Source organism: Microtus pennsylvanicus, chromosome 10, assembly GCF_037038515.1.
Source record: "Microtus pennsylvanicus isolate mMicPen1 chromosome 10, mMicPen1.hap1, whole genome shotgun sequence".
In the NCBI taxonomy this organism is placed as follows: domain Eukaryota; kingdom Metazoa; phylum Chordata; class Mammalia; order Rodentia; family Cricetidae; genus Microtus; species Microtus pennsylvanicus.
In genome coordinates, this window is record NC_134588.1 from 77,114,880 (window position 1) to 77,140,022 (window position 25,143).

The 25,143-nt window shown below is 38.0% G+C and overlaps 1 protein-coding gene across 8 annotated transcripts in view; it reads left to right on the plus strand.

Annotated features, from left to right (window-relative positions):
- The window catches only part of Ccser2 (coiled-coil serine rich protein 2), a 110,022-nt gene that overhangs the window by 30,807 nt on the left and 54,072 nt on the right, over window positions 1–25,143 (plus strand). For 6 of the 8 annotated variants that reach the window (XR_012912089.1, XM_075988688.1, XM_075988685.1 and 3 more), the window contains exons 4-5: window positions 14,991–15,081; window positions 22,669–22,831. Coding sequence is in view for 7 of the 8 variants with exons in the window: in XM_075988688.1 (XP_075844803.1) it covers window positions 14,991–15,081; window positions 22,669–22,831 (254 nt within the window). In the remaining variant the exon portion in view is untranslated. Of the gene's footprint in view, window positions 1–14,990; window positions 15,082–21,892; window positions 22,039–22,668; window positions 22,832–25,143 lie in introns of those variants that run through there. The other 2 variants (XM_075988690.1, XM_075988691.1) reach the window with 2 other exon arrangements.

The window sequence follows — 25,143 nt, forward strand, 5'->3', positions numbered from 1 at the left end:
CATAAGGATTGCCATTCAATTAAAAAGTAAATAGAAACTCTTAAACTGCAGCTACTGTTTATTGCTGTTTAGTATTTTCCATGCATATTGTGACGTAACATCTTTAGCAAGTGAGTTTCTAAGGCCTCACGTGTCATAATAGCAAGCTGCCAGTAACTAGAAATGTCATGCCAGTGTAGATGGGATGGTGAGGGACGGCTTACAGAAAGTTGAGACAGTCTTAAAATAGGTAAATGGGAATTTCAAACTCATCTTCATCCCTCTGGCTGTTCCCTGATTTGATACTTCTGTTGATAATACTTTGTTCAGATGATTGAAATAATACCCACCAAACTTTTCAAATGCAAATTTGTTTCTTTTTATTTTGTACAGCTACTTTGAGAATGTGCAGACATTCATCTTTTTCAGTGTTAGGTCTGTTGATGCTTTTTAAATTGGAATAATAAAAAGTAGAGCTATCTCTGTTTCTTGTCTGGTTAAGGTGATCCATGTCACTATGGACGGATAGGTGTTACTCTGTATGTCAGCAGTATTGTTATTCAGATTGATTTTGCCGGCTTCTGTATGTTTCTGAATGGCTCCTTACTTTTGAACATTCCTTGTTTTGGCTTTAGGTTTGTTTTGTAAAATATCCACTTCTAGAAATAGACTTAGAAACCCAAACTAATGACCAGATGGGCTTTTTGCATGTCATTGATTTTTAAGCATCATGCTAAAAGTAGGTAGGAATTGTGTATAATATCTGTTATTTAGTATTCATAGTGGTGCCTTCAACTCCACCCATTAGCACAGAGTCCATTGTAGTCTTTCATTTTTCTTCTCTTTAACTATCTTCTCAGCTAAGAAACCTATACCATAACATGTATATATACTAGGATCGTAGTGTGTGCTATAAATGTAACTATATGCATGCATGTGTGGATCACATCTTTCTTTTCAGCTTTATTCTTAATAGTTTATAGGTTAAATACTACTTTTCATGTTTCCTTTTTTTTTTTAAGTTCTCAACCTATCCTTGGTAGTTAGCAATTTGCCATAATGTTAAGGTTCATTAGCTACCGTCTGTATTTAACTTTAGGCTTTCTTTATGTCTTCATTTGCTTAAAGTATTTATTTAGTATCATTTCAGGGATAAATTCCCATTTTTTCATGGTAACTCATGCTACATTTTTTTGTTGGTACATATTTATTCAGTCATTCTAGTAACAATGATTATCAGGATTATTTCTAATACTTTGTAATTATAAATTGCTATAGCAGCCATCTTAGAGCACATTTCTTTTTGTAATTTAGATAGATACTTATATCATCTTCTGTCTTTGCATATAAAAGTGCTAGTCGTTAATACCACTATGACAGCCACTATATACATTATAGCTATGCTACTAATGCACTAATATTTCAGCTTATTAAGCATGTATTAACTAAAATCTATCATCCACTGTGTAAGTATTGCAAACCTGTAGAAATTAAAGTAAATTTTTGAAAGGCTTAAAGTGCAGTGAAGTACAACTTGGCTCCGGCTTATTGTTGAGGCCACAACCTACTATATAATTGACAGCTACAGTTAGTTGCCATGTGCTGCATGGCTTCAGGAATTGATGTGACTGGGACAAGAAGGGAATGAAGAAAAGACAGGCACACAGGAACACTGGACCACCTGTACTGTGCTCACTCTGGTGGAAATGCTCCAAGGGCAGCAGGAGCATCAGCAACCTGCAAATTTAGTGCCTTTATTTTATCCATCTGAATTGATGAGGTGGTAAGTTTACTGTATACAGCTGCATAAGGAGGTGGGTTTATAGTAAGTGCCTGAACAAGGAAGTGAATCTAATTAATTGTAGACAGCAGAGATGCCATGCTCCCAGCTCCCAGGCAGACGCACACTATGACGCTCTGACCCAGGATGGACAGAGGCTGGAATCTTCCCGGTAAGCGCACCTAGGGGCGCTACACAGATGATTAGAAATGGGCTAAATTAATATGTGAGAATTAGCCTAGATAGAAATGGGCCAAGCAGTGATTAAATGAATACAGTTTGTGTGTTGTTATTTCGGGACAAAAGCTAGCCGAGCAGGCGGCTGGGGTATTGGGGACGCAGCCCCGCCGCTCATATTACTACATCGTAGGCCTTATCCAAAGTAATTGTAGGTGGAAACTTCAAAATAATCTAATTTGTTCTGGATGTCTTTTTGGTTAAACTCCTTTTGGCCTCCAAGGGGATTTAAGAAACATATAATTATGTTTGCATTTTTTCATCATATTATCTAGGAAAAATATTCTTTTAAAAATATTTTTTCTTTCTATGTTATGGACACATTTGTCTGTGTGAGGGTGTTGGATCCCCTGGAACTGGAATTAAGACAGTTGTGAGATGGCAAATGGGTGCTGGGAATTGAACCCCTGTCCTCTAGAAGAGTACTCAGTGCTCTTAACCATTGAGCCATCTTTCTAGTCTGCCCAGAAAATATATTCTAAAAACTTCATGTTTTCAGTTTTTCTTATTTTCCCTTTCAATCCATCCCAAGTATATTTAAGTTGTTATTTTTTAAATTTTGTTATATTGTACAAAAATATTAATTGAAAAATGAAGTTTTATCACTAAAGACAATATAAACCTTCTTATTTTGCTGATGTTACTAGTGTGTAATTGGATGATGCATAATTTGACCAGGCACCATCTATTAAGTATGTCTTATTTTAAACAAAATTTGTTTTTAGTTACTTGTTTTAGGCTTAGCCTTGAAAACATATATAGAAGGACAAAGCCTGTCTTTTTAAGTGAATCATATTTGTGTGACTACAAACTTAGTTTTAAGCATATTAAAGATTTGATTATTTAAAGGGTGATTGACCATTAATTTGCATGTCTTAAATGTTTTTTAGTAGCTTATGAAAAGTTATTAGTTTTATAAGATTAGCAGTTTACAGTTTTAGTCATACATCTCTAATTTAATTTTTGTTCACCTAAGTGTACTTTTATGACCATAGGAATTTATCATCATACAAAAAAATCCATTCTAATCCAAAATGCTTGGCGATTTGCTGTTGCTTCCTTAGTTTAAAAAGAAGGTATAATAATGAGAAGGTTCACTAGGACTAAGAAGTTTATAGGTGCTGTCTTTTACCCAAAACAGCCACAGCTCTCCCTGACTTTTCTAAGCAGGTTTTTTCCACTAGTGTTTTCTAGAGCTAGAGGTGCCAGTGGTTTAACTTTACTGTCATGTTTCAATAAGATTAGATTTACTTTTTGCTATTATTACTTTTAAAGCAAGGAACTCTGCCTAATGTTTGGCTGTGGGTCTCTGTATTTGCCTCCATCAGTTCTGGTTGAAGCCTTTCTGCTGACAGTTGGGCCAGGCACCAGTCTGGTCATAGGAGATGACCGGTTTAGGCTACGTATCCACTGTTGCTAGGAGCATGCCATGGGACTCAACTGGACACTCTGCATACATGCTACAGTTGTGTAGCTTGGTCTTCTAGTTGGACTCCTAACAGTGGCAACAGGGCCTGTCTTTTACTCTTTTACTGGCTCCTGGAACCTTATTGTTCACCTTGCCCAACCTTAATACATGGGGACATGCTTAGTTGTACTGCAACTTGATATGCCATGTCTTATTGATACTCATGGGATATCTGCCCTTCCTGGATGGAGATGGAAGAGGAGGGGATTGGGGAATGAGGGAGAGGATGAGATAGGGAGGCTGCAGCTGGGATGTGAAATAAATAGATGAATAAAAAAAAATAACACCTGAAACAGAGCAGGCTATTATCTTATTAAATAATATGGCTGCTAAGGCATTGGCTCATAGAAATAATCTTTTACATCAGTAAAAGCCTACAGAAGTTGTTTTTCCACTAAATGAAATACAGGTAAATGATTTGCTCTACACCATTGATGATTGGCAGGTCACATTAATAGGTTATTCAGGATCTATAAAGATCCTCCTTTTAAGATTTTAAGATGATTCTTAGCCACTGAATATTGTAACTGACTGTATAGTTTATTGGATCGACTTAGAAGAATCAGAGTCTTATAGTCATGGACAGCTGTGGAACCTCAGTTTGCATCTCTTTTTCTGTGTGGGAATCTCTGCATTTTTGGAATTTCCAGCTTGATAATTCATTGTGGTCTCTGGGAGATTATGCTAATTAGGTAGCTTAGTCCTAGAGGTCTGCTCTGCCAGAATTAGCAAACACTGCGAAGAGAGTTGCTTTGAATCCTTTATTAGACTGGCCTCTGGGAGATAAAGAGAAAGTGCTGGAGGTAGGGTTCATTCATGTGGACAGTAATTTAATCAGCCTTGACTTTGTAAGACAATTCCAATAAAAGCCCCTGGACACTGGGTAGTGGGTGGCATCTTTGTTAACAGTGCCCTGTGTGTGTTGTTTTGTGTAAGTGTGCCATGGAGATGACACGTACTGGCTTCATTAGGAGAAGACGTAGATGCTTTGAATTCATGACCATCCCAGACCTTGCCTTATGTGGCTCTTTCTTGGTGTGTGTGTGTGTGTTCATCTTTTGACCATAATTCTAATCATAAATATATCACTTTCCTGAATTCTTTGAGTTCTACCAAATTGTCAAATTCCAGTAAGACCTTTAGAAACCTTCATCTTGCAGTTAGTATCTCAAGTACAGTTTCTGTGGAAGTCTGTGCCTCGTAACATTTTCCTAACTATGGGTGGTGCCAAAAATCATTGTAGTAGATATCAGGAAAAAGTAGACTCTGAGTATCAACCTTGATTCACCGAAACATGTGTTTTATGAAGAGAGGCTGAAAGGTGGCGGATGAGATAGGTCCCTTTGATTCTTGGATGACTTTCTGGTCACTGTGCTGTGAAATTATAGCATCATTGTGCTCTGTTACTAAAGGTAAAAGGATTGAGATCTTATTCCTGTAGAGATTGCTCTTCTGGGTAGAACACGAAAGGCAGACTAGTAAGAAATGAAGTATACAGTCCTTGAGATATCATCTTCTGTAATGAAAGCCATGAAGAGCTCTGGGACTGATTGTGATGATGTTGGCCATTTAGGTCCATGACCACCACCCCCGCCCCCGTGGGAAAGATTACTCCTGAGCACTGGATAGTACTGTCACAGTGACGGTACTGGGAGGTATGCAGTTGGTGGGAGGGTAAACTAAGAAACTCCTGGAGCTAGGTGTTTTGGAAAGGTGCTGTCTTAGTTTTCAGCTCTGTATCATGAGTGTCCGGAAATATCATTATTAAAATGGGAAGGTGACTAATTTAGAAGTTTTAACTGTTTTGTGGTAGAAGAGATATTAAGGTTAATATAGGACCCAGATGGCAGAGCTTGCTACTGAGCAAGCATAGGTGTCTATATAGGATTCAGAAGCATAGCTGGTTATTCCTGAGGTAGCTCTGGACTGGAGAAAGCTGCTAGACAGTGACTGATGGGCTAGATAAAAGCTATTGGAGAGTTTGTTTACATGAAAAGGAGCTGTCCTTCTGCTCTGAGTGGAAAGACCCCCAATAAAGTGGTTGTATTTCATATGCATGTCATGCCAAACTGGGACATTTATCTATTGAATATGACTCTTAACAGGGTTTCACTCGGTAAGTGCTGATGAAGGGTCCACTTTGTATGGAATCACTTCTGCCATAAGTGTACTTCGGTAAAATCAAGCAAAACACGTAGATCTTACCACATTCTGTCTCAGTTCTCCTTGAATCTTGAAGACGTCAAAATTTACTAAAAATATTAGTAAAAACACATAGGGGTGGGGAGAAGAAGTGCCAAGAGTCTAATGTTTGTAGGGACTGCTGTTTGTTGTTAATCAATGGTCTGAAAATATCAGACACTGATGGGTTTGAAACTAAGGTCTTGTGTAGTGTGTGTGTGTGTGTGTGTGTGTGTGTGTGTGTGTGTGTGTGTGGTATGCTTGTGTACGTGTTTTCTTGTTTTTCTTTCCTCCTCCCTCTTCACTTGCTCTTCACTGCATTTGGAGAGTGGGGGATAGGATTTTTTTCTGAACCTGGTGCCCAGCTGGGCTAGCTGGCCATTGAGCTCCAGGGATCCTCCTGTTTCCATCTCCAATGTGCTGGGATTGCAAGTGTGTACCACCATGCCTGGCTTTTTATGTGTTTGCTGGGAATCCAGTTGTTTACAAGTATTTTTTGGAATGAACTGTTTTTTTAGTCTCCCAAACAAAGGCCTTTATGCTGCTCTGTTGGTTACACCAGTGGGCGGGTGGGTGTACAGCCAACATTCCTTGATGGTTCTGAAGCATTAAAGGATCTAAACAAATCCACTCTGCTTTTCTCTGCTTGGAATAGTAGAAAGCCTAGAAGATGCTGATTTTTTTGTTTACTTTGATAACTTTATATGTTTTTATTTTATGTGTATGGGTGTTTTGCCTGTATGTACGTCTGAATATCATGTGTGTGCCTGGTGTCCTTGGAGGTCAGAAGAGGATTTTGTGTTTCCTGTAACTAGAGTTAGAGATGGTTGTGAACTACCATGTAGGTGCTGGGAATTGAATCCAGGCCCTCTGGAAAACTAGCAAGTGTCCTGAAATGCTGAGCTATCTCTGTAGCTCCTCTTGTCTGTGTTTTGAATTGATTTCATATCATTATTTCTCTGGGTCATATTTAAATTCCTTATGTTTATTTGATTCTCCTTCTTGGTCTTGGAAAATTTTTAACAAAGTACTTTAAAGTCTTTCTGCCAGTTCAGTTATTTCATTATCATTGTTTTCTTTTTAGGGGTTTGAATTTTCCTTGAATAGGTGCTAATTTTTTCTTTAATAGCATTATGTTGGTCGTTTTACAAAGTGTAAATTTTGATGTGGCTATCACTTGATATTGCAGATATGTGTGTAAGGGTTAATAATGGCTAATCAATAAGGCATAGCCACCTTTTGTCCTTGTTTTCAGTTTCTACTTCAGTTCTGCTTGAATTTGAGATCTAGGAATTTTAGCTGTTAGCACAGTGTGTTGTTGCTCACTGTCACATGCTGGGAGAAGGCTGACATTCTGGGTTTTTGAGTCTTTGCCTCGAGTGTTCTCAGACTCAACTGTCCTGTAACCTATTCTTAACCCCATATTTGCTTTTACATCCAAATTTTATTTTTTCTTCTGCTACTTCATTGACCTTTGAGTGTCAAGAGGAAGGTTAGGTAATTTTATTTGCTGTGATCTCTTAGTATTCATAAAAAGCATCATAGCACTAATCTGAACACTGCTAATTCAAAGCTAAATATTTTAATTAAAGTACAAGATGCAATTTATAATTTTAATAGTCATAACTTCACTAAAAAAGAAGCATCCCGGGCCAGTTAAATGGCCCGGGGCAGTAAAGATGTTTGCCACCAGCCTGACAAGCAGAATTCAGTTCTTCAGAACCCACATTCTGGAAGGAGAGAATGGACTCCCACAAACTGTCTTCCGACCTCTCTACTCATCCTGTATGCACACACACACACACACACACGCACGCACGCACGCACGCACACACACACACACGCATGCACACTCACAGAAAAAGATGAATAATTAGATCTTGGTAAAGATCAATTCACAAGAACACAGGACAGTGTAAATGTTAAACCAGAACTTTAAATACATAAAGCAAAACTAATAGTAGTAAACTCATTCTGGTACTGATCCCACTTCTGATTACAAACAAATGGAAGGAGACCAGATGAAATATTCACAAGAGGCCCAAACAGAGAGCAACACAATTCTGAGCGCTTTGCTTCTCCTATAAATGCCACCTTCCTCTGGTCTTGCTCTGGGACATCACATAACTCTGTAAGAAGGGGTGACAACAAAGAGAGGTTCAAGGAAGAGTGATGCTCTTCCAGTTCTTTGAAGAAGAAAAGCAAAGAGCCAAAGCACATATCAATTTAAACAGCCAAAGGTACAGGTATTGCTCCCATCGTCACTGGGCTCCCATAGACAAGGCTTGGATTGGTCAGCTCTAGCTTGACCTCCAGGTTATGGCTGGCCCTTCCCATGAGGCTTATGAGATAGGTGGAGAAGACCCACATTGGGGTCATTTCTATCCTTGAGTGACTGTCATGCCTGTTTAGAGCCAAGGAACAGTCTGCTTTAAAATAAGGGAGACAAATGCAAAATGGGGGTAGAGATGCCAGGCTTTCATTATGCTTTTATTTACCTTGTGGGTCTCAAAAGCAGTTTGAAAGCACGTGTTATATTGAGAATGTGCTAATTTGGCAATGAGTGAATGAAGCGTTCACCACTCTTACTTACTTATTTGTTGCTTACTGATGGGGAGATGTCATCAGAACATCTTGTTAGGTGTTTTTTTTTTTTGGTGAATATCTTAGAGTGTATTTAAATAAACTAAGATGTCTACAGTTCATCAGCCAGTATAATCTTAGGAGACCTCTGTTGTATTAATATATGTAGTCTGCATAGGTAGCAATGGTTTGTGCAGCATATGCCTGTTGAACAAAATTTCTGCCAATACAATAAGGTACAAAGAACAATTGAAATTTTTATTTTCAAGTGACATCATAGTTTATAGAGCATATCTATCTCATGGAATCTTTGAATACTAATATTTGTAATTTTTCTAAGGACAAGGTGAATATATACATTTTTTATTTTTCCTTTTCCTTGCAATTCCCACATGTAGCATGAATAATAAAAACCCAGAGACTGAAATTGGGGTTCAACCTGAAAACCCAAATAGCAAGGCAGCAAAGCCACTAGAAAAGTCTTACCTCTACTAAGGCTGGACGACCACAAGCTAAGCAGACTAAACCTCTTTCTCCTCTTATTTTATATTCCCTTGGTGCTGGGATTAAGGGCATATGACTCCCCAGTACTGGGATTAAAGGTGTAGATCACTGCCACCTGGATTTATTTCTGTAGTGATCTTGTGTAGCCCAGGGTGGTCTTGAACTCCCAGAGATCTGTCTGCCTTTGTCTCCCAAATCCTGGGATTAAAGGTGTGTCTCACCATTGACTGACTTCTAGTAGCTTTAGCTTTGCCTCTGGTCTTCAGGCAAGATTTATTTGTCAAAATGCAAATAATATACCACTGCACCCACACTTCTCAGGAGGACAACACCAGGTCAGCTCTATAAAGTGAGACCCTGTCTCTAAAACAAAAGAAAGCAAAGCAAAAAGTCTCTATAACTTGATAGCTAGTTAGGAACTAGAAGTAACAAAATCAGTATCTCAAAAGATACCTAAGTGTACATCTAATGAAATGTTCGCAGGGTATCTGAAGAGCAGGGTTGAACAAAGAAATGAAAAGAGAGTTAAATAAGAAAGTGGAGTCATGTTGTGTTCGTGGGGCGTGAGATGTCATGTTGTGGTGACATTATTCTACACTTAAGTGATGTGGCATTTAGGGTAATACCAGCCAAAACCTTTGTGAATAGAGACAGAGTCAATACATTCATTAGGGAAAACAAACTACATAGTTTGAAAAGGGTTAACGGAGTTTCAAGAATTACACTACCTTAATTTATAGCCCTGGCAGTCAGGGCAGTGTCAGCCAAGAGAGCGATCACACAGTTCATTAGGACACGATGACATACAGCATCAGAAAATACAAGGACACATACAAAGTCAGTCTGCTCTGACAGATGTGCATAATGAGTTCAGAGGAGAAAGACTTCAAACACTCATATATCACACACTCTTAGCACACAGATGTGCACATAACCAAAAAGTGGAGATAATAAACAAAAGCAGGAGCAGGTAAATGCACTCTCCAAGTGCAGGGAGAGAGACTGCAGCAGCTATGACCCCTCTCCACACACATGGCCTCTCTTTCTGTAGAAATGGAGTTCTTCTTGCCCTGTGCAGATAATGGAGAGGAATGCACATCCTTATTTTTTTCATCTTTTTTTTTTGGTTTTTTTCCCCATGGACTATTACAGTAAAAAGGGTAATTCTAAGACAGAGTCATTATTCAACATCTTCCAGCTTTCATTAATTTGTTGATGACTCCTGTGCAGTAAATCTTCTTGCCTAACAGGCCTCTATATTCATTTGTCTGCTAGAGACATGTCTTCTCAAAGGTGGAATAGGCACAGCAAAATTACTGAGTTCTAAAACTGTATATTAATTCTTTATTTTCCTACTCTATCTGTCCTTTTTTTGGGGGGGAGGGTCAGTCTTTTATTTTCTAGTTTCATCAAAATGGTTCTTCACCTTTGTCGTCGTCGTCGTCGTCGTCGTCGTCTTCTTCTTCTTCTTCTTCTTCTTCTTCTTCTTCTTCTTCTTCTTCTTCTTCTTCTTCTTCTTCTTCTTCTTCTTCTTCTTCTTCTTCCTCCTCTTCCTCTTCCTCTTCCTCCTCCTCCTCCTCCTCCTTCCTCCTCCTCCTCCTTCTCCTCTTTCTTCCTTCTTTTCCTCCTTCCTCCTCCTCCCTCCTCCTCCTCCCTCCTCCTTCTCCTCCTCCTCCCTCCTCCTTCTCCTTCTCCTCCTTCTTCCTCCTCCTTCTTCCTTCTCCTCCTTCTTCCTCCTCCTCCTCCTTCTCCCCCCCCCCCCGTTTCTTTATTCTGACACAGGATTTCTCTGTGTACCACTGGCTGCTTGGGATTTGTTTTGTAGACCAGGAAATCTACCTGCCTCTTCCTCCCAGGTGATGTGATTAAAGGCATGTTTCACCACCACCCCTCTGGTTCTTCACTTCATCAAAGTCACCATGACTTAGCTTCTCATGTAACTTTGATATTATGTTTTTGCTCCCCAGTGTGTACCAGGACTGCTTTGTTCTCATCAGCACTGGCAGGCCAGCATATGTCCTATGGATTCTACAGTGGTCACAGCACTGTTTTCTCAGCCCTCACTGATGTCTATTTTCTGTATTGTAGTCACAATAACATTTCTTTGATTCAAATCATGACTTCTCAGTTCATGACAATCATTTATTCTTGTTTCCCTGTGTTCTTCATATGTATTAGCATTTTATTTGTGAAACTATTGGTGATATGCTTTGTAGTCATATGCAAGGCCAGGGTTTACATGTCACTGAGAGGAAAACTTTTATTTAATATGGAGTTTTACTCTTAAGTAAATCTAGTAAGAACAATATATTTATGCTACAGAAATACCAAAGAGAATAAGAACATAAGCACATGCGATTTCATAGAATGGTTTATTTATTCTCCTAAATATGTGTTCTTTTAGATATGTAGACATCTGTGCATATTTAATCCCCTCCAATATTTCCTCCTAGACTTCTCTCATTTCACAGAGCATCTTTGTATAAGACAAAACAGATTCAAGAAATAGCTTATGTAATTCATTGCTAAGCATTAAATGTTGATACTTCTTTCTCTCCCTCCTAATATAACTTTTACTTTGTATAGTCTCTTGTAGGCTTTAGTAAATCTTCGAGGTTATATTATAATTATTCTGTCAGTTTTTCATTATAGCATGCTCAAACCTTGTCTTTAATGGTATTTAAAAAACTTTTTAATTATAAAACAAAATTATATAAAAACACCCAAATAAAGCAATTATAGTTTAGTTGTAAACGTTTTCACATTTATTTAGAGTGTGTTTGTGTGTGTGTGTGTGTGTGTTCGTGTGTTCATATATTCCACAGTACATGTACGTAGGTCCGAGGACTGCTAGTGGGAGTTGGTTCTCTGCTTCCACAATATGGGTCCTGGGGATTGACTCAGGCCTTAAGACTTTGTGGCAAATACCATTACTGCTGACCATGTACAGCATTGTTAATACTGAAAGCTAGATACCATTTTAGCAATTGTTGGTAGTACTGCTTTTGTTGTTTGGGTATACCTCATTTGGCCCTGCTCTGAACTTAGAATACCATGCTTTATTGGCTTTAATTTGTTGCTCTGGCCTTAATTGTCGTTTTTAGCTTGGGACACCCAGTGTCATTTAGTTTGACACATACTCAGACTTAACACAGTCAGATGTTTTTATAGAGAATTATATATGATTTAAAATTTTTAATTAAAGTTAATTATATTATCCCTTTCCTGTTCTCCTTACCAGGAGTCATGTTCCCCTAATTCATGGCCTCTTCTTCTGCAACCATTGTTGTTATATATGCATCACATGAATTAACACAGACATGTATCCTGCTAAATCTATTTAGTGTTGCCTGCATATATATTTTTCTAGACTGACCACTCATGTAACTCGAATTTTCTCTCCTACCCGCCAGTTCCCAATTAAACACTCAGAGGCATATGTTAATTATAAAGTTTGACAGATGGCTCAGGCTTTTTACTGACTTGCTCTTACTTTTAAATCAATACATTTCTATTATTTTATATTTGCCACATAGTTTGTGACTTGTTACCTCACATCTTGCTTCTCTGGCAACTGCTAGCATCTTCCCCAACTCTGCCCTTCTTTTTTGCTCTATTGAGTTTGGCTTTCCTACCTAGCTATATTCTGCTCTACCATAGGCCAAAGCAACTTTATTTGTCAACCAATAAAGCAACATATATTCACAGCATACAGAATATCATCCCCCATCATCTCCCCTTTTCTGTTTAATTAAGAAGGAAGGTTTTTAACATTAACATTGTACAATTACATATAACTAAAAAATTATACAGCAAGAATTACAGTTACAATATTTAGTCTATTTGTCTTTGGCAAAATTAAATAAAACACTCTATTCTATTTTTGCTAGTCTAAAGTTTTATATCTAATTTATCTTTTATCATAACTAAGGAAAACTATGATTATAACTATCTAGTCTTCAACTCCATCAAAGACCCCACAGGGGTCTTTGTAATCAGGAAATGCATTGTAAGCAACTTTCAAAACTCTAGAAATGAAAGAGATATCTGGCTCCCTGAACAGTCACCCCGAGTTCTCCTGTAACGTTGGGGCATCTATCTTCAGCATACAGGCTGATGGACTTTTCCACAAAGCAGAAAATTTGAAAGACTCCTTTGCCTATATTGGCAGTATATCAGTCATTTCCCTCTGTGTCCTGCAGAATGTCTGGCAGTTTTTTCTGTGAAGCAGGAACCCCGAAGGACCATCCCGCCTTGTTTTGACAAAGTTTAGTGATCGTTTTTCTGTGGGTCCTGCATGTCCTGTTTATACAGCATACTATAAGCAGTTCAGGCATGAGCAGTTTCCCAAATGACTAGTTTTTTCATATTGAAGGCAAACTTTGTAATAAGTTTCTTCAATGCCCATCTTCCTCTTTGAAGTAATTGATGCTGCCAGGAGTAAATGCATCTTATGTTAAGTTCTTAGAACATTTTAATTGCCATATTCTGTAGGTCTTTGAGATGTTTGAGATTACCTGTCTATTTGAAATATATCTCTGTATTACCTTGAAAATCTAATTAACAGGTTTATAAGTAGGGGTGACTATTAGCCTGTATTTTTTTATGATCTCAAATAGATTTTAAGGACTAAAACTTCATATTGCATAATTATCAAACTGTATAGGTAATATCTTAAGCAAAAATCGAAACAGATAAATTATAAAGATATTAAATTTGTATCAATATACAAAAATCCTTTAAACAAGAATAGAAGCATATTTACAGTGTAACAAAATTAACTTTAAATTTGTATCATTATACCAAAATAAATGCCAATGCAAAATATCTGAGATTAATAGTTGTATTTTTATTCTCTATTCTTATATTTCCCTAAATATAACAAACATCCAAAACCTACCAAATAGCCAAAGAATCCATATTATGCACCCCAGCTCTTGGGAATGTGTATGTTGTTTACTCCAGACTGCTTTCTGCTTTCTGTGGATGTTTAGGGTCCCTGATAAAATTTTGAGATAATGACCAAGTCCTGGGAGGACCAGTGATAACCTTTGTTGATAGATATCACCTGTCAAGTTTCAGGATCTTAACTTGGAGCGAATCCATAGCCTCTTGTTTCCTGTGGAAACAAAAGCAAAACTGCTTTTCCAAAGCAGCGCATCGTTTAAGTTCCATTTTACAAATATATTTTTTGACTTCTGTTTTAAAGCTAAGGCATTTTTGAAATATTTAGGTTGGTATATTTTGTTAGTCTTTCTTTCATTCCTGTCTCTCAGCAGCTGTCTCTTGTCCATCAGCCATCAGAAACCCTGTTTTGAAAACAGAAACAGAGCAAAACAGAAAAGATTAAGTATTTAGAATGCAATTAAGAATTATACTGGTTTAGGAAGCTGGCAGCAGTCTTTCTCCTGTAATCTGTAATCTCACTATGTATAAATAGTTGGTCACAATACCAGGATTTCCTTCCCCATTACATGGCTTGTGGTTACCACAGGGTAGGGGGGGTACAGCTGTACCTTAACTTGCCATGCTGGGCTTTGCTGTGGTTCATAGAGATCACAGCTTGTCTCCCCCCTGTAGCAGATCCCATGGCACCTTGTACTGGAGTACCTCGTCCTCAGGAAAGAGGCTTTCGGGTCACTTCCTGCTCAAGTCCTTTGAGTTCTATGTTCAAGACGCATGCTGTCTTCAGCAGTTGGGGTTTACTTCCGACTTTTGGAGGTAACCAAGGGCAACAACACTATACTGTGGTGTTTTGGGAGTCTCTTGGCCAACAACTCAGGTTTCTCATGTTTGCACTAGGGCTTTTGTTCTTGTGGTTCTTGTGGGGAGTATTAATCACTCCATGTGGTATAACTTCATTCAAACTGTATAATGTATTATATATAATTTTAGGTAATTATAAAATAGTGACTTTCTATGTCCTTTTTCAAACATGCTTACTGTTATTTTCCCACCTTTTTGCTTCTGTATTACCTTCCCTTTCTATCCCTGAGTTAAAGATCCTTCCTTGTTTTTCTATTTCCCCCTTTATATCACCTGCATCTTGTTGTTCCCCTTTCTGAGCAGGGGAATCCAAAATTCAAAGTATAAGTACAGGTGAAGTTTTAAAAATACTTTTAAAAATTAGAACTATTTTATTCTTATAGTATAATTGTTGAATAAATCCAAGTTATTATATGATGATACTTTCAAAACGAATAGTTATATTTGTATCCCTTGGGTGAGGTCATAGTGTTTTACTGCTGTTATTCACAGGATATTCTGAATAATCTTGAGTCATGTGACCTTGAGGATGATGACCTTATGCTGGATGTGGATTTGCCGGAGGACACGCCTCTTGACAATGGTAAGTTAAGATCCATACGTCTCCAGATGCGTGCATGTGAATGTCTGCATTGTAACTAGTTTGATAATTGTTAGGTCAAGGTTTCTTAATCTTAGCTGAGTCCTGAGGCTTAGAATCAGTCTCTGTTGGTGTAAGATTTTTTTTTTTTTACTTTTAAGTTAAATGTTTAAAACCTGATTATGTGGACCTTAAATATAGTTCAGTTTGATTCAGAAACATTGTATACCTTTATCTAAACGTAGTGTGTGTGTATGTGTGTGTATTTGAATATCTTAGTTTTCCCACACTTTGCCTCATTTTTAATTTCAAAAGAAATATATTTAGAGAAACATATTTCTTTTGTAAAACAGTATAATGTATTAATTTGATAACTAATTTAAGGTCAATTCTGGGAAAGTAATCACCTTCTGAATGAACTATACTACTTTTTGACTCCTAATTTCAGTCTTTCTCTCTCTGTGTGTAACCAGCAATGTGGGTGGGGTTTTAGATAGTCTTTATGCACAAGGACTCTTGTCTCTGGTGGTATGGCATCCACAGGGTTTCTGTATTAGGAACTAGTAAGAGACAAAGACACCCTTGGGAGTGAGGTTGACTGGGAGTCCTGCTGTTCTGGAAAGAATGGCTTCAGACGTCGGAGGATTTTCCCTCAGTATACATTTGCATGGTGTCCCAGGCCTCCCCAGAGCCAGGGAGAATGTACAAAGAACTGTTGAATTCCTTTTTATCCATGAACAGAGGGAGGATTTTCCAGAAGCCGATTGTGTTTGTTCCAAGTGTGCTTGCTTCTCACTACTGCATCAGTCAATTGGTCTTTGGTTAGACTATTTTTTTCTTCTTTTAATTCCCTGAAAAGGTGAATGAGCATGTGTTTATTTCCCTGATTCATGGATCTTGAATTACCTTGGATGACAGAGCCTTTGAGACTATAAATTACTGAGAGTTTCAGTATTTTAAGATCTGTACTACTTTGGGTTGGTTATTCTTTTGATTAATCCTAGAAGAAACTCACATCTATGGCTTAGAATCAGAATACTCATTTCAATCATGTTCTACCTATGACAGAAGTGTTCTGCCCTAACATACCTCGCTGAAACCACTCACAGTGGAAAGGTCTGGAGGCCACGAGGGACTTGAAAGCTGTTGAAATGAAGCGCTGAGGGTATTGTATTGTCCATTGTTACTGTAGGAGTAGGGACTGTTAGACTTTCTTGTGTTGCTTCTGGCACTTGGGATACTTCTGCAGCCAGAATGGAATTCCAGTCCTGAGAAAGAAAAATTATAGCCAACACCCAGATGAACAGAAAGCTGAACTGCCAGCCTTAGGGCAGTGCAGGGAGCCACTGCTCTCTAGAGCTATAGAACAGGATTCCCCACTACAGTATAGCAGTTTAGTAGGTGGCAGAAATCATAGTTGCTGTTGTAAAGTCTGAGTTAGTGACCTGGGAGACCAAGTTCAACACTCTTCAGTGAAAATGACTGAGCATGCAATAACAAGACCTAATGGTGCAGGAGATGTGACATGCTTGATCGCTTTTTTTTTTTTTTGGCTTGTAATGAAGGCTGAGGGATTTCCCTCCTTGGGATAAGTCATAGCATAGGTAGTGCATGTCACTTTGACAGGGTTATCACAACTTCATTTTGGAAATTTTATTCCATTTCTGGGTGGATACATGAAGCACAGATCAAATCAGTCTTAGAACTCATTTCCTGGGCACAGTCTAGTTAACCCTCGTTCTAGACAGATGTGGAACCTCGGAACCTCAGAGAAATTGTAAGTCTTTGAGGTCTTTGTTGCAGTCTCAAAAGTAGGTAGGAATCCATTAACATTGCACATGTAGTACAGGTGTTTTTCTAGAAGAAAATAAGCCAATATTGGCTATTTTGAACTAAAAGAACAACAACAACAAAAAAAAAGCAGAGAGTGAGCCTAAGTTAGTTTTCCTTGTATGCACCAAAATAAAGTAGTACTTATGTTTCCTATTACAGGAAGGCAGGAACGACTTTTTAGGTCTCTTGGGCTGGAATAAGAATGTGGAGGTGCTGGTAGGCTATAGGGATCTTTGAAGATGCTGTTGACTGTTGGTTTTAGTGCTTTTTTTTTTCTGTTTGAGGATGTTATATTAGTTTGGAAAAAGATTGTATTGGTTTGTTGAACCCACAGGTGTTTTGGCTTCACTTATTCTGCCAGCATTATTGGTGTTTGTGCCCAAGAAGATGGGCAAACCTGTGAGACCTACTATTTGGATTTGATCTGGGTACGGGTTACTATGACCTCATTAAGAAGAGTTTATCGGGTATCATGCATGTATGTGGGGGTGTAATTTTTTGTCTGTGTGTATCAGTGCAGAGTCCGGAGGTCAATAATGGGTGTGTTCCTCCTTATTGCTTGAGACGGAGTCTCTTCTGTGAATCTGATGTTTCCCATTTTGCCTTAGACTGGCTGGTCATTGAAACCAGGATCTTCTAGTCTCCACCCACCTTGTGCTGGGGTTATAGGCACCCATTGCCAAGCCCATTGTTTTTCCGTGGGCATGTGAGGGTTCTGAACTCTGGGCCTCTTTCTTACAGAGTGATAATTTTCCCCATTGAGCTACCTTTCTAGTTCCTTTCTTGATGGTGTTAAAGAAGTTGTCATGAGGAAAGTGCTTATCTGATAATTGCATCTGTGTACAGGTCTTTTTCTCTGTACTATCCAGGGGAGAAAACAATGTGTGTTAGTCTAATTCTTGTTGAACAGTTACAGTCTAGAATTTAGGGATATCCACATCTGAGTGTTTTGGTGACCCTTGGGTGGATATATAGCAGTAATGAAGTTTAGGATAATGTTATAGTTTATGCATATTAATAAAACATTCGAACACTTACTGATAGATAAGTAAGCAAAACATAGCATATTTACAGCTGTAAGTGCTGTAATATAACATTTGTAAAGGAGACTAAGAAGGGGCAAGGGTAATATTAGGTGATATGGAAGGACAGAGTGCAGGTCAAAGGATACATGGATCATGAAAGATGATATAAAGCCAAGTGGTTCCTTTTTCTAATTTTAACTCTGTCATTGGTTTTTCCTATTTTTTTATTTTTTGATTCTTTCTTTCTATCTATCTATCTATCTATCTATCTATCTATCTATCTATCTATCTATCTATCTATCTATCTATCTATCTCTACCTAACTACCTTCCTACCTACCTACCTACCTATTTTGGGTTTTTCAAAACAGGGTTTCTCTGTAGCTTAGAAGCCTGTCCATTCACTTCTGCCTCCTGAGCGCTGGGAGGAAAAGCTTGCAGATTTTGCGGGTTTTTCCTATCTTATGACGGATAAGCATAAAAAAAATGTAATCGATAAGGAAAGTGAAAAGCCCCTAAATGAAGTTCCATGGCTTTCATACGATGTGTGGAGTGCGGCACTGGGATAATGTTTGCTCGAGTGGCTACCTTAATATAGCTTGCAGTGTGTTTTATTTGGGAGTTTATTACAATAAGGTGTTTTTTTTAGATAAAAATAAAACATTTGCAAAATACCTTTTGGTTGTTGGAGAAGCTTATGTAGAGGCTAAAGTAAGGCAGCTCAGTAAGGCCACATTTTCGATACACTTTGTATTGAGATACATGAGGATTATGTTATTCTTGATTGCTTCTAGTGAGGAAGATGGGGAAACATTTTTTATAATCTTGTGAATGCTTTCTAATTGTGTTCATCTGACCCTGATGCCTGCAGTGAATTTAGTTGTCACCTCTTTCCCTCTTCCTTGCAGACCTGAATCAGAACTTAGTCTGTGTTCATAGGAAAGAGTTAATCAGAAATTCCTTTTCTATACTGTCTGCCTTTTGCACTCCATTATAGGTTTTTATTTGTTTGATATTTATTTATTTGTTTATTTAATGTACTGTTTGAGATAGGGTCTAACTATGTAGCCTTGGTTGGCCTGTAATTTGCTATGCAGACTAGGATGACTTGGAACTCATTAAGATTTGCCTGCGTCTGCTTCCCAAATACTGGGATTAAAGGCATACAGCACAATCACAATGCCTGCCTCCCATCATAGGCTCATAAACCACTGCCACATTCTTTACATATAGTGTCTTTTAATTATGAGCTAGCTGATACAGATCTGTGAGCACTAGACTATGATTCCTAAGTGCTATTCTAGATTTCCACGGGGACTTTTCCCAATGCCATTTAGATCTTTTAAATTATTTAGCCATGCTCTCTCAACTGAGAATAGAGCGTATACAGTTTTCCCTGTTCTGAAAGTGTTTAACTTTACCAGATATTGCCTTTATTTAAAAGGAATGGCAACAGGTTAAAGGAGAGGTGCTTCAGAGGAAAATCAAAGAGGCATGGAATCGGGGGCAGGGAATTGTGGAACACTGAGACTTGAGTAAGGAGTTGGACGACTTGTACTTAGTAACAGATTATTTTAATTTTGCAAACTGTTTTTTTTTTTTTAACCTTGACCTGAATTAGTAGACCAAGGAATTTCGTAAGGAAACAGTTTTGCAATCTGAATTTTTTTTGGAAGGCTATTAGATATTTGCTATTGGTCCTTTCTGTTGTAGGGTGGTTCTCAGTATTTCTGGTATGCCAGAAACGCAGCTGTGTTGCCTCTTCCTCTTGTTTAGGAAATTCTAATGGCCAGCCATCGCCCACAAACACACACCTGGCATTTGGCACGTCAGAGTGTAATCCTCAAGTTAGTGGATTGCCTTAGTGAGTATCTTCTCTGTATACTGTTAGTCATTTTAGCCATTCTCTTTAGACTTTAGACATTGAAAGATGCTTTTCTATTTCCTGAATTGCTGACTAAATTATCTTATGTTTAAACACATAAGGCTATATTTTCGATACACTTTGTATTGAGATACATGAGGATCATCTTATTCTTGATTGCTTCCAGTTACTTGGATTTTTTTTCTAGAAATTTATCTTTCTGTGCTAGTACCATGTTAAGTAATTCAGTTTATGCTTTTTTCACTTATATTTTTAACATTTAATTACATTGAAAACTTCCTTAATAACATAAAGCCCCCTTGGGCCTTGTCAGTCATAATGTCATCCTATCTCTCATGCAGTTATTTATATAAAAATTACTGTCTGGGTCATCATTATCTCTCAGGACTTGAAAGCTGTCATGTAAAAGAAAAAAATGAAGGATACATTGGGTATCATGTTTTATTACTTTATCAAACAAGGTAAAATGACACCTTTTACCTTGTCATAACAGGTATCCTCATATGCCATACCTCTATTAGCTAATTAGATTCTTTCCCTCTCCAGTGGGTTAGAACCCTGATGCTGTCTGTCTTTTACAGTGCTAGAACTAAAATACACTGCTTTTTGCACTTCAACTAGTGACCTTCAGGTCATAGTTAAGGTCGAGTCTGGCCGAAGGGTGTTTTTGGATCAGCATCCTGACTTTTACAGTTTTGAGTTGGGATAGCTTTAGGATTGCCCGTAGTTTTTCTCGGAGGTTTCTGCACGCACCATCAACCTTGCAGCTTGCACATTCAGGAGGACTGACTTCCCAGTAAAGCCTTATCTGATGCTCTTCTTAGGCCCTGGAACCAGATTTTTATTGATCTCCCTCTTGAGATTTTGTTGTTTCCCATTTTCTTTTCGTCTGTCATGGAACACTTTAATCTTCCCTAGGTAACCACCACTAATATTTTAATATTACCATCTTAGTTGGAGTGCAAAGGTTGTAAAGATGTGCTTGATGGATGGATGCCTGAGGAAGCAGCACTCCCAGGAGAGTCAAGGTCATCTGTAGAAATTAGGTCTAAATTTGAACTTTAATCTCTTGCAGTAGTGGCAGATGTTTGTCTCTCCTGCTGACCTGCCGTTTGGGATGAATTAAGGCTTCAATAAAGAGCCCTGATTTGGAGTCTGTTCACTAAAGCCGCATGGCAGCTTGTGCTCTGTAATTGCTCTAACATTTACTTCTCTTATCTGGTTTGCTTGCCTCTTCCTACTCTCTGCACTGTGCTGATTTTTATTATGAGAATATATCAGGTCATTCTTTGGTACTGGAAATTTCTCTTTATAAATTATGGAAACACATTTCAGAGTAGATGCCCCTTAGCAGCAGAGTGTAGAACAGCTGAGCTGCTAGGTGGAGATGCTCTGGGGGGCTCCGTGCACCTGGGTAATGTAGCTGAGTTGTTGATGATGCTACCAAAGGGACCAAATGAAATTAGCTTTAAACTTCAAGATTTACTTAAAATTCCTACTGATATTTTTCAGCATAGTGGTCATCATACCATGTATTAGTCATAACTGAACTTCAGTTCTACTTAATTTTAGCAACAAAATAGTAGGAAGTTATTGGCAGTAATTTTGTATGTTAGACTTCTTTTAAAAGCTGTCGCTACAATGAAAGAAAGCTATTTGTTAGTACTGATTCCTCATGAATGCAAACAAAGCTTCAGCGTCCTTTTAAAAGTGTGCTTAAGTCATTTGCTGTTTTCTTCTGCATTGTCCTTTTATAAATGGGAAGCCTTTCCATCTTCTCTGTAAAGAAACTGTTAACTATTTTAAATCTAAGTCTTTGGTTCATGATAACAGCCACTTAAAATAAGTCTTTTTTTTAAAAAAAAACATGATTATATTGATATGTAAAGTTTTTTTATCACAAGAAATTTTGAACTTTTTCTTGGAGTTTTTGGAGTGGAGAGCCCGTCCTGTTCCATGGCTTGGGTTAGTGTTTAGAAGTATTTTTAGTAACAGTCCTAACTCAGTAGCTATGTAAGCACTGAGTGAAGATGGAGTCACAGGGCAGGCTGGGCTTGCTTCCCACAGGGAGGGCTGGGAGTGGAGCAGGAAGGAAGGCCTGTTTCAGCGGCGCCTTGTGTGCAACTATGTCTGAGTAGGCAGCCGGCAGCACAATGTCTCCCTTGTGCCCAGTAACTTTCTCAGAGAGTGCTCCGAGATGTGAGAGCAGAGCGTTTGGGTGAGTGGAGAAGCTGGGGTGCTTCAGGGATTCTTGTCGAGTTTTGTGGTGTTTGGATTTCAGGAGTGGACCGATATTTGTTGTTACAAAGTACTGGCTTTGTTTTCAGCAACGTTTCAGTTTTTCTGAACCAGCTCTGCTGCAGACAGATTGGTGCAGCTTACTGTTTAAAATTGTGAGCTTTATTTAAAAACATGATCGTCTATGATGATAGGTTAATTTGTGCTTCTTGAGGCTGAGAAACTTAATTGAGGCACTTATTTCTAAGAATGGATACTATGCTCTTCTTAAATCTACATTTTTCGGTCCTGATTGCTTGTATTTGAAATGTGTAATGTTCATTTTCAGGGAAGTTTTTCCTTGTTTTAAAACAGTCTAACAGTTAATTGTTCACTTAAGTGGCTGCTCCAGAAATATTATAATTCACTTCAGTTTGAATGTATAAAGTTCAGTTTTCACTGTAAGAGCTGGTTTCTCTTGGAAAACTTTATTTTGTGATTAGTTTACATGGCTGGTGCTTCTAGAATAAAAAAAAATTTTCACAGCATTTAATTATTAGTCCATAAGTAGTTAACTTTTTATAGAGTGTGCACATATAAAGTAAAGTCTGTTACTTTTTAATCTGTCTAGTGGACTGTGACAATATGAACCGCTTTGACCGAGCAGACAGAAATGTACGACAGTCACAGGACGGATTTTGGAAAAGAGCACCCCAGAGGTGGAGTGGGCAGGAGCATTACCACCTTAGCCACCCTGATCACTATCATCACCATGGGAAAAGTGACTTGAGCAGGTGAGCACTGTTCTAACTGCAGCTTCACTTCTGTCCTCTGCTTAACCTGACTCATAGGTCTCTCTCCAAGCCGATTTGCCTGGTTTTCGAGGCACCGAACCAGTTCAGGGTATGCATGATATGTAATTATTATAATAACTAATCTTTTCTTAGCTGGACTCTTGTTTCAGTAGCTTTATTGCAGATTTACAAATTGCATTTGCATCTATTTAAGAACTTTTAAGTTGTAATATGACTTTGTGGGGGAGAGGATTAACATTTGGGAATTCATGAATATTGACCTTGTTTATTATTTTTAAAAATAATATTGTATAAAGTAACTACTAAGTTATTGGTTTTGTTTTGCTTATAAATTAAAATTCCACAAATACTGTTAAGAGATGTGAATTGACACTAGAAGTACTTTCCATTTTAAGAGATAAAGTAGTCTGAAATTGCATCAGATCATGGAGTCTAATGGGCTCACAGCCATTCACACCTGGGGTCAGAGCTTCACCTGTTATAGATTAGCTTTGCAAGCTTATTTGACCCTCTGCACTATTTATGAGCATGCTTAAAAACACTTTTCTGTGTGTGTTTATGGATCAGGATAAAGTTGGTTGTTCAGTACCTGGTTTATGGTAAGCAATAACATTAATTAATTTAAAAGTTTTAATATCTCATTCTGCAAGGGGTTTATGTTTATCCTGGAGCGTATTGTAATGCAAATAACAAAACTGAGATGAAGAAATGATATAAGGAAAACATGATCTTTTGTATCCCCTAAAATAAGAAACAAAGTTGTTGCTAAGGGTCCTTGTAGAAAAAATAAAGAGCAAAGTTTGACCTGTTGTTTCCAGACATACAGTGTGCATAAGATGGAGAATTTGTTCCTCCTGGATTTGTTCAACACAAATTTATACAAGACAAATACAGAGGGAGTGGTCGTGCGAGTTCTAAGAAAAGTACATTGGACATACACTGAGTCCTGAGTGGCACAGTAATTCTCTTAATCCTTCATATCATGTTTTTCTATCTAAGCTGAACAAATTCTATTCTAATAAAGTATCCTTTTGTGGATTAATAAAAAAATGGGATCCAATTAAAATCTTTTGTTGGAGTAAATAAATAGAAGGATAAGATTGTGCAGTTGGGAAGAATTCATGCAGTAGGTAGAGATCATGCTTCTCTCTCTAATCTTGCTGTGTCTTTATAACAAGTTAAATTACGGCAGGTGTATGAAGCAAAGATAGTAATAAGCATTTCAGTACCAGTTACTTTTGCTTCACTGTTGCTACAAATCCTAACAGAAACAGCTCACAGGATAGGTTTGTTTTGACCCAGTTGCAGAGAGCTTGAATCCATCATGGCAGTGTAGTCATGGCAAAGTAGCTCATGGTGTTAGGAGCATGTGATGGAGGTTCTTCACATCACTGCAAACCAGCAGGTGTAACCTTCAAAAACTTAACCTTCATGGTTTATTTCTACTAGATCCCCCTCGTATACATTGTCCAGCCTCCCAGAATATCAGTACCATCTGGAAACACAACTTGAGCCTGTGAGAGATATGTCATATTCAGACTATAAAAATGGTTATTTTAAAATTAGTTCATTCACTTAATAAATACTCATTGGTAGCCTATGTGTTGTGCAGTGCCCTAAAGTCTTATGCTGGTATGAAACGTATGAGAGGTGAAAGTTGTGGATTGGTAATGAGTTCTTGGACTATTGTATTAAAGAGGAAGAATTCTTCATTAATACAGTTTAAGTAGACAACTTTACACTGAAGTGAAGAAAAGACTCCTGTGCATGTGCCACATGAATGTGCATGTCACATACATAGTATACAGTCTGTGGAGACTAACATGTGGGTGCTTAGCATGCAGTGTTACTGCTGTGACAATGTGTGCCTAATAAAGGATTGGAAGAGGGATATGATGAGCATGCAGTGGCTCTCTCTGTTTGTATGTTTTATCTAGGAAAGCACAGACTGAATAGTTACTTTTGAATCAGTCTGCAGGACTGACTGGAGACTGTGGAGCAATAGTGTAGTGTCTGAAGGAGAGGAGTGAGCACTCAGCCTGGCACAAGGGCAGTTGCAGGGATTGTGTGCTAGAGTTTGGGATTTTCAGACACCCATCCTTCAAGTTTACCATAACTGGATTTCTTGTTTATTTGGAAGAATGAGTGATATGTTCTATAACTCTAGAAAGCAGAACTGTCGTATCTGCGGGGTTTTTTTTTTTTTTAACAAAGGGAGGCGGATTTCAGCAAAAGGAGACATTATTTAGCCTATCAGAAATAGAATGAGTAACATGGAGTTAATTGTCTTT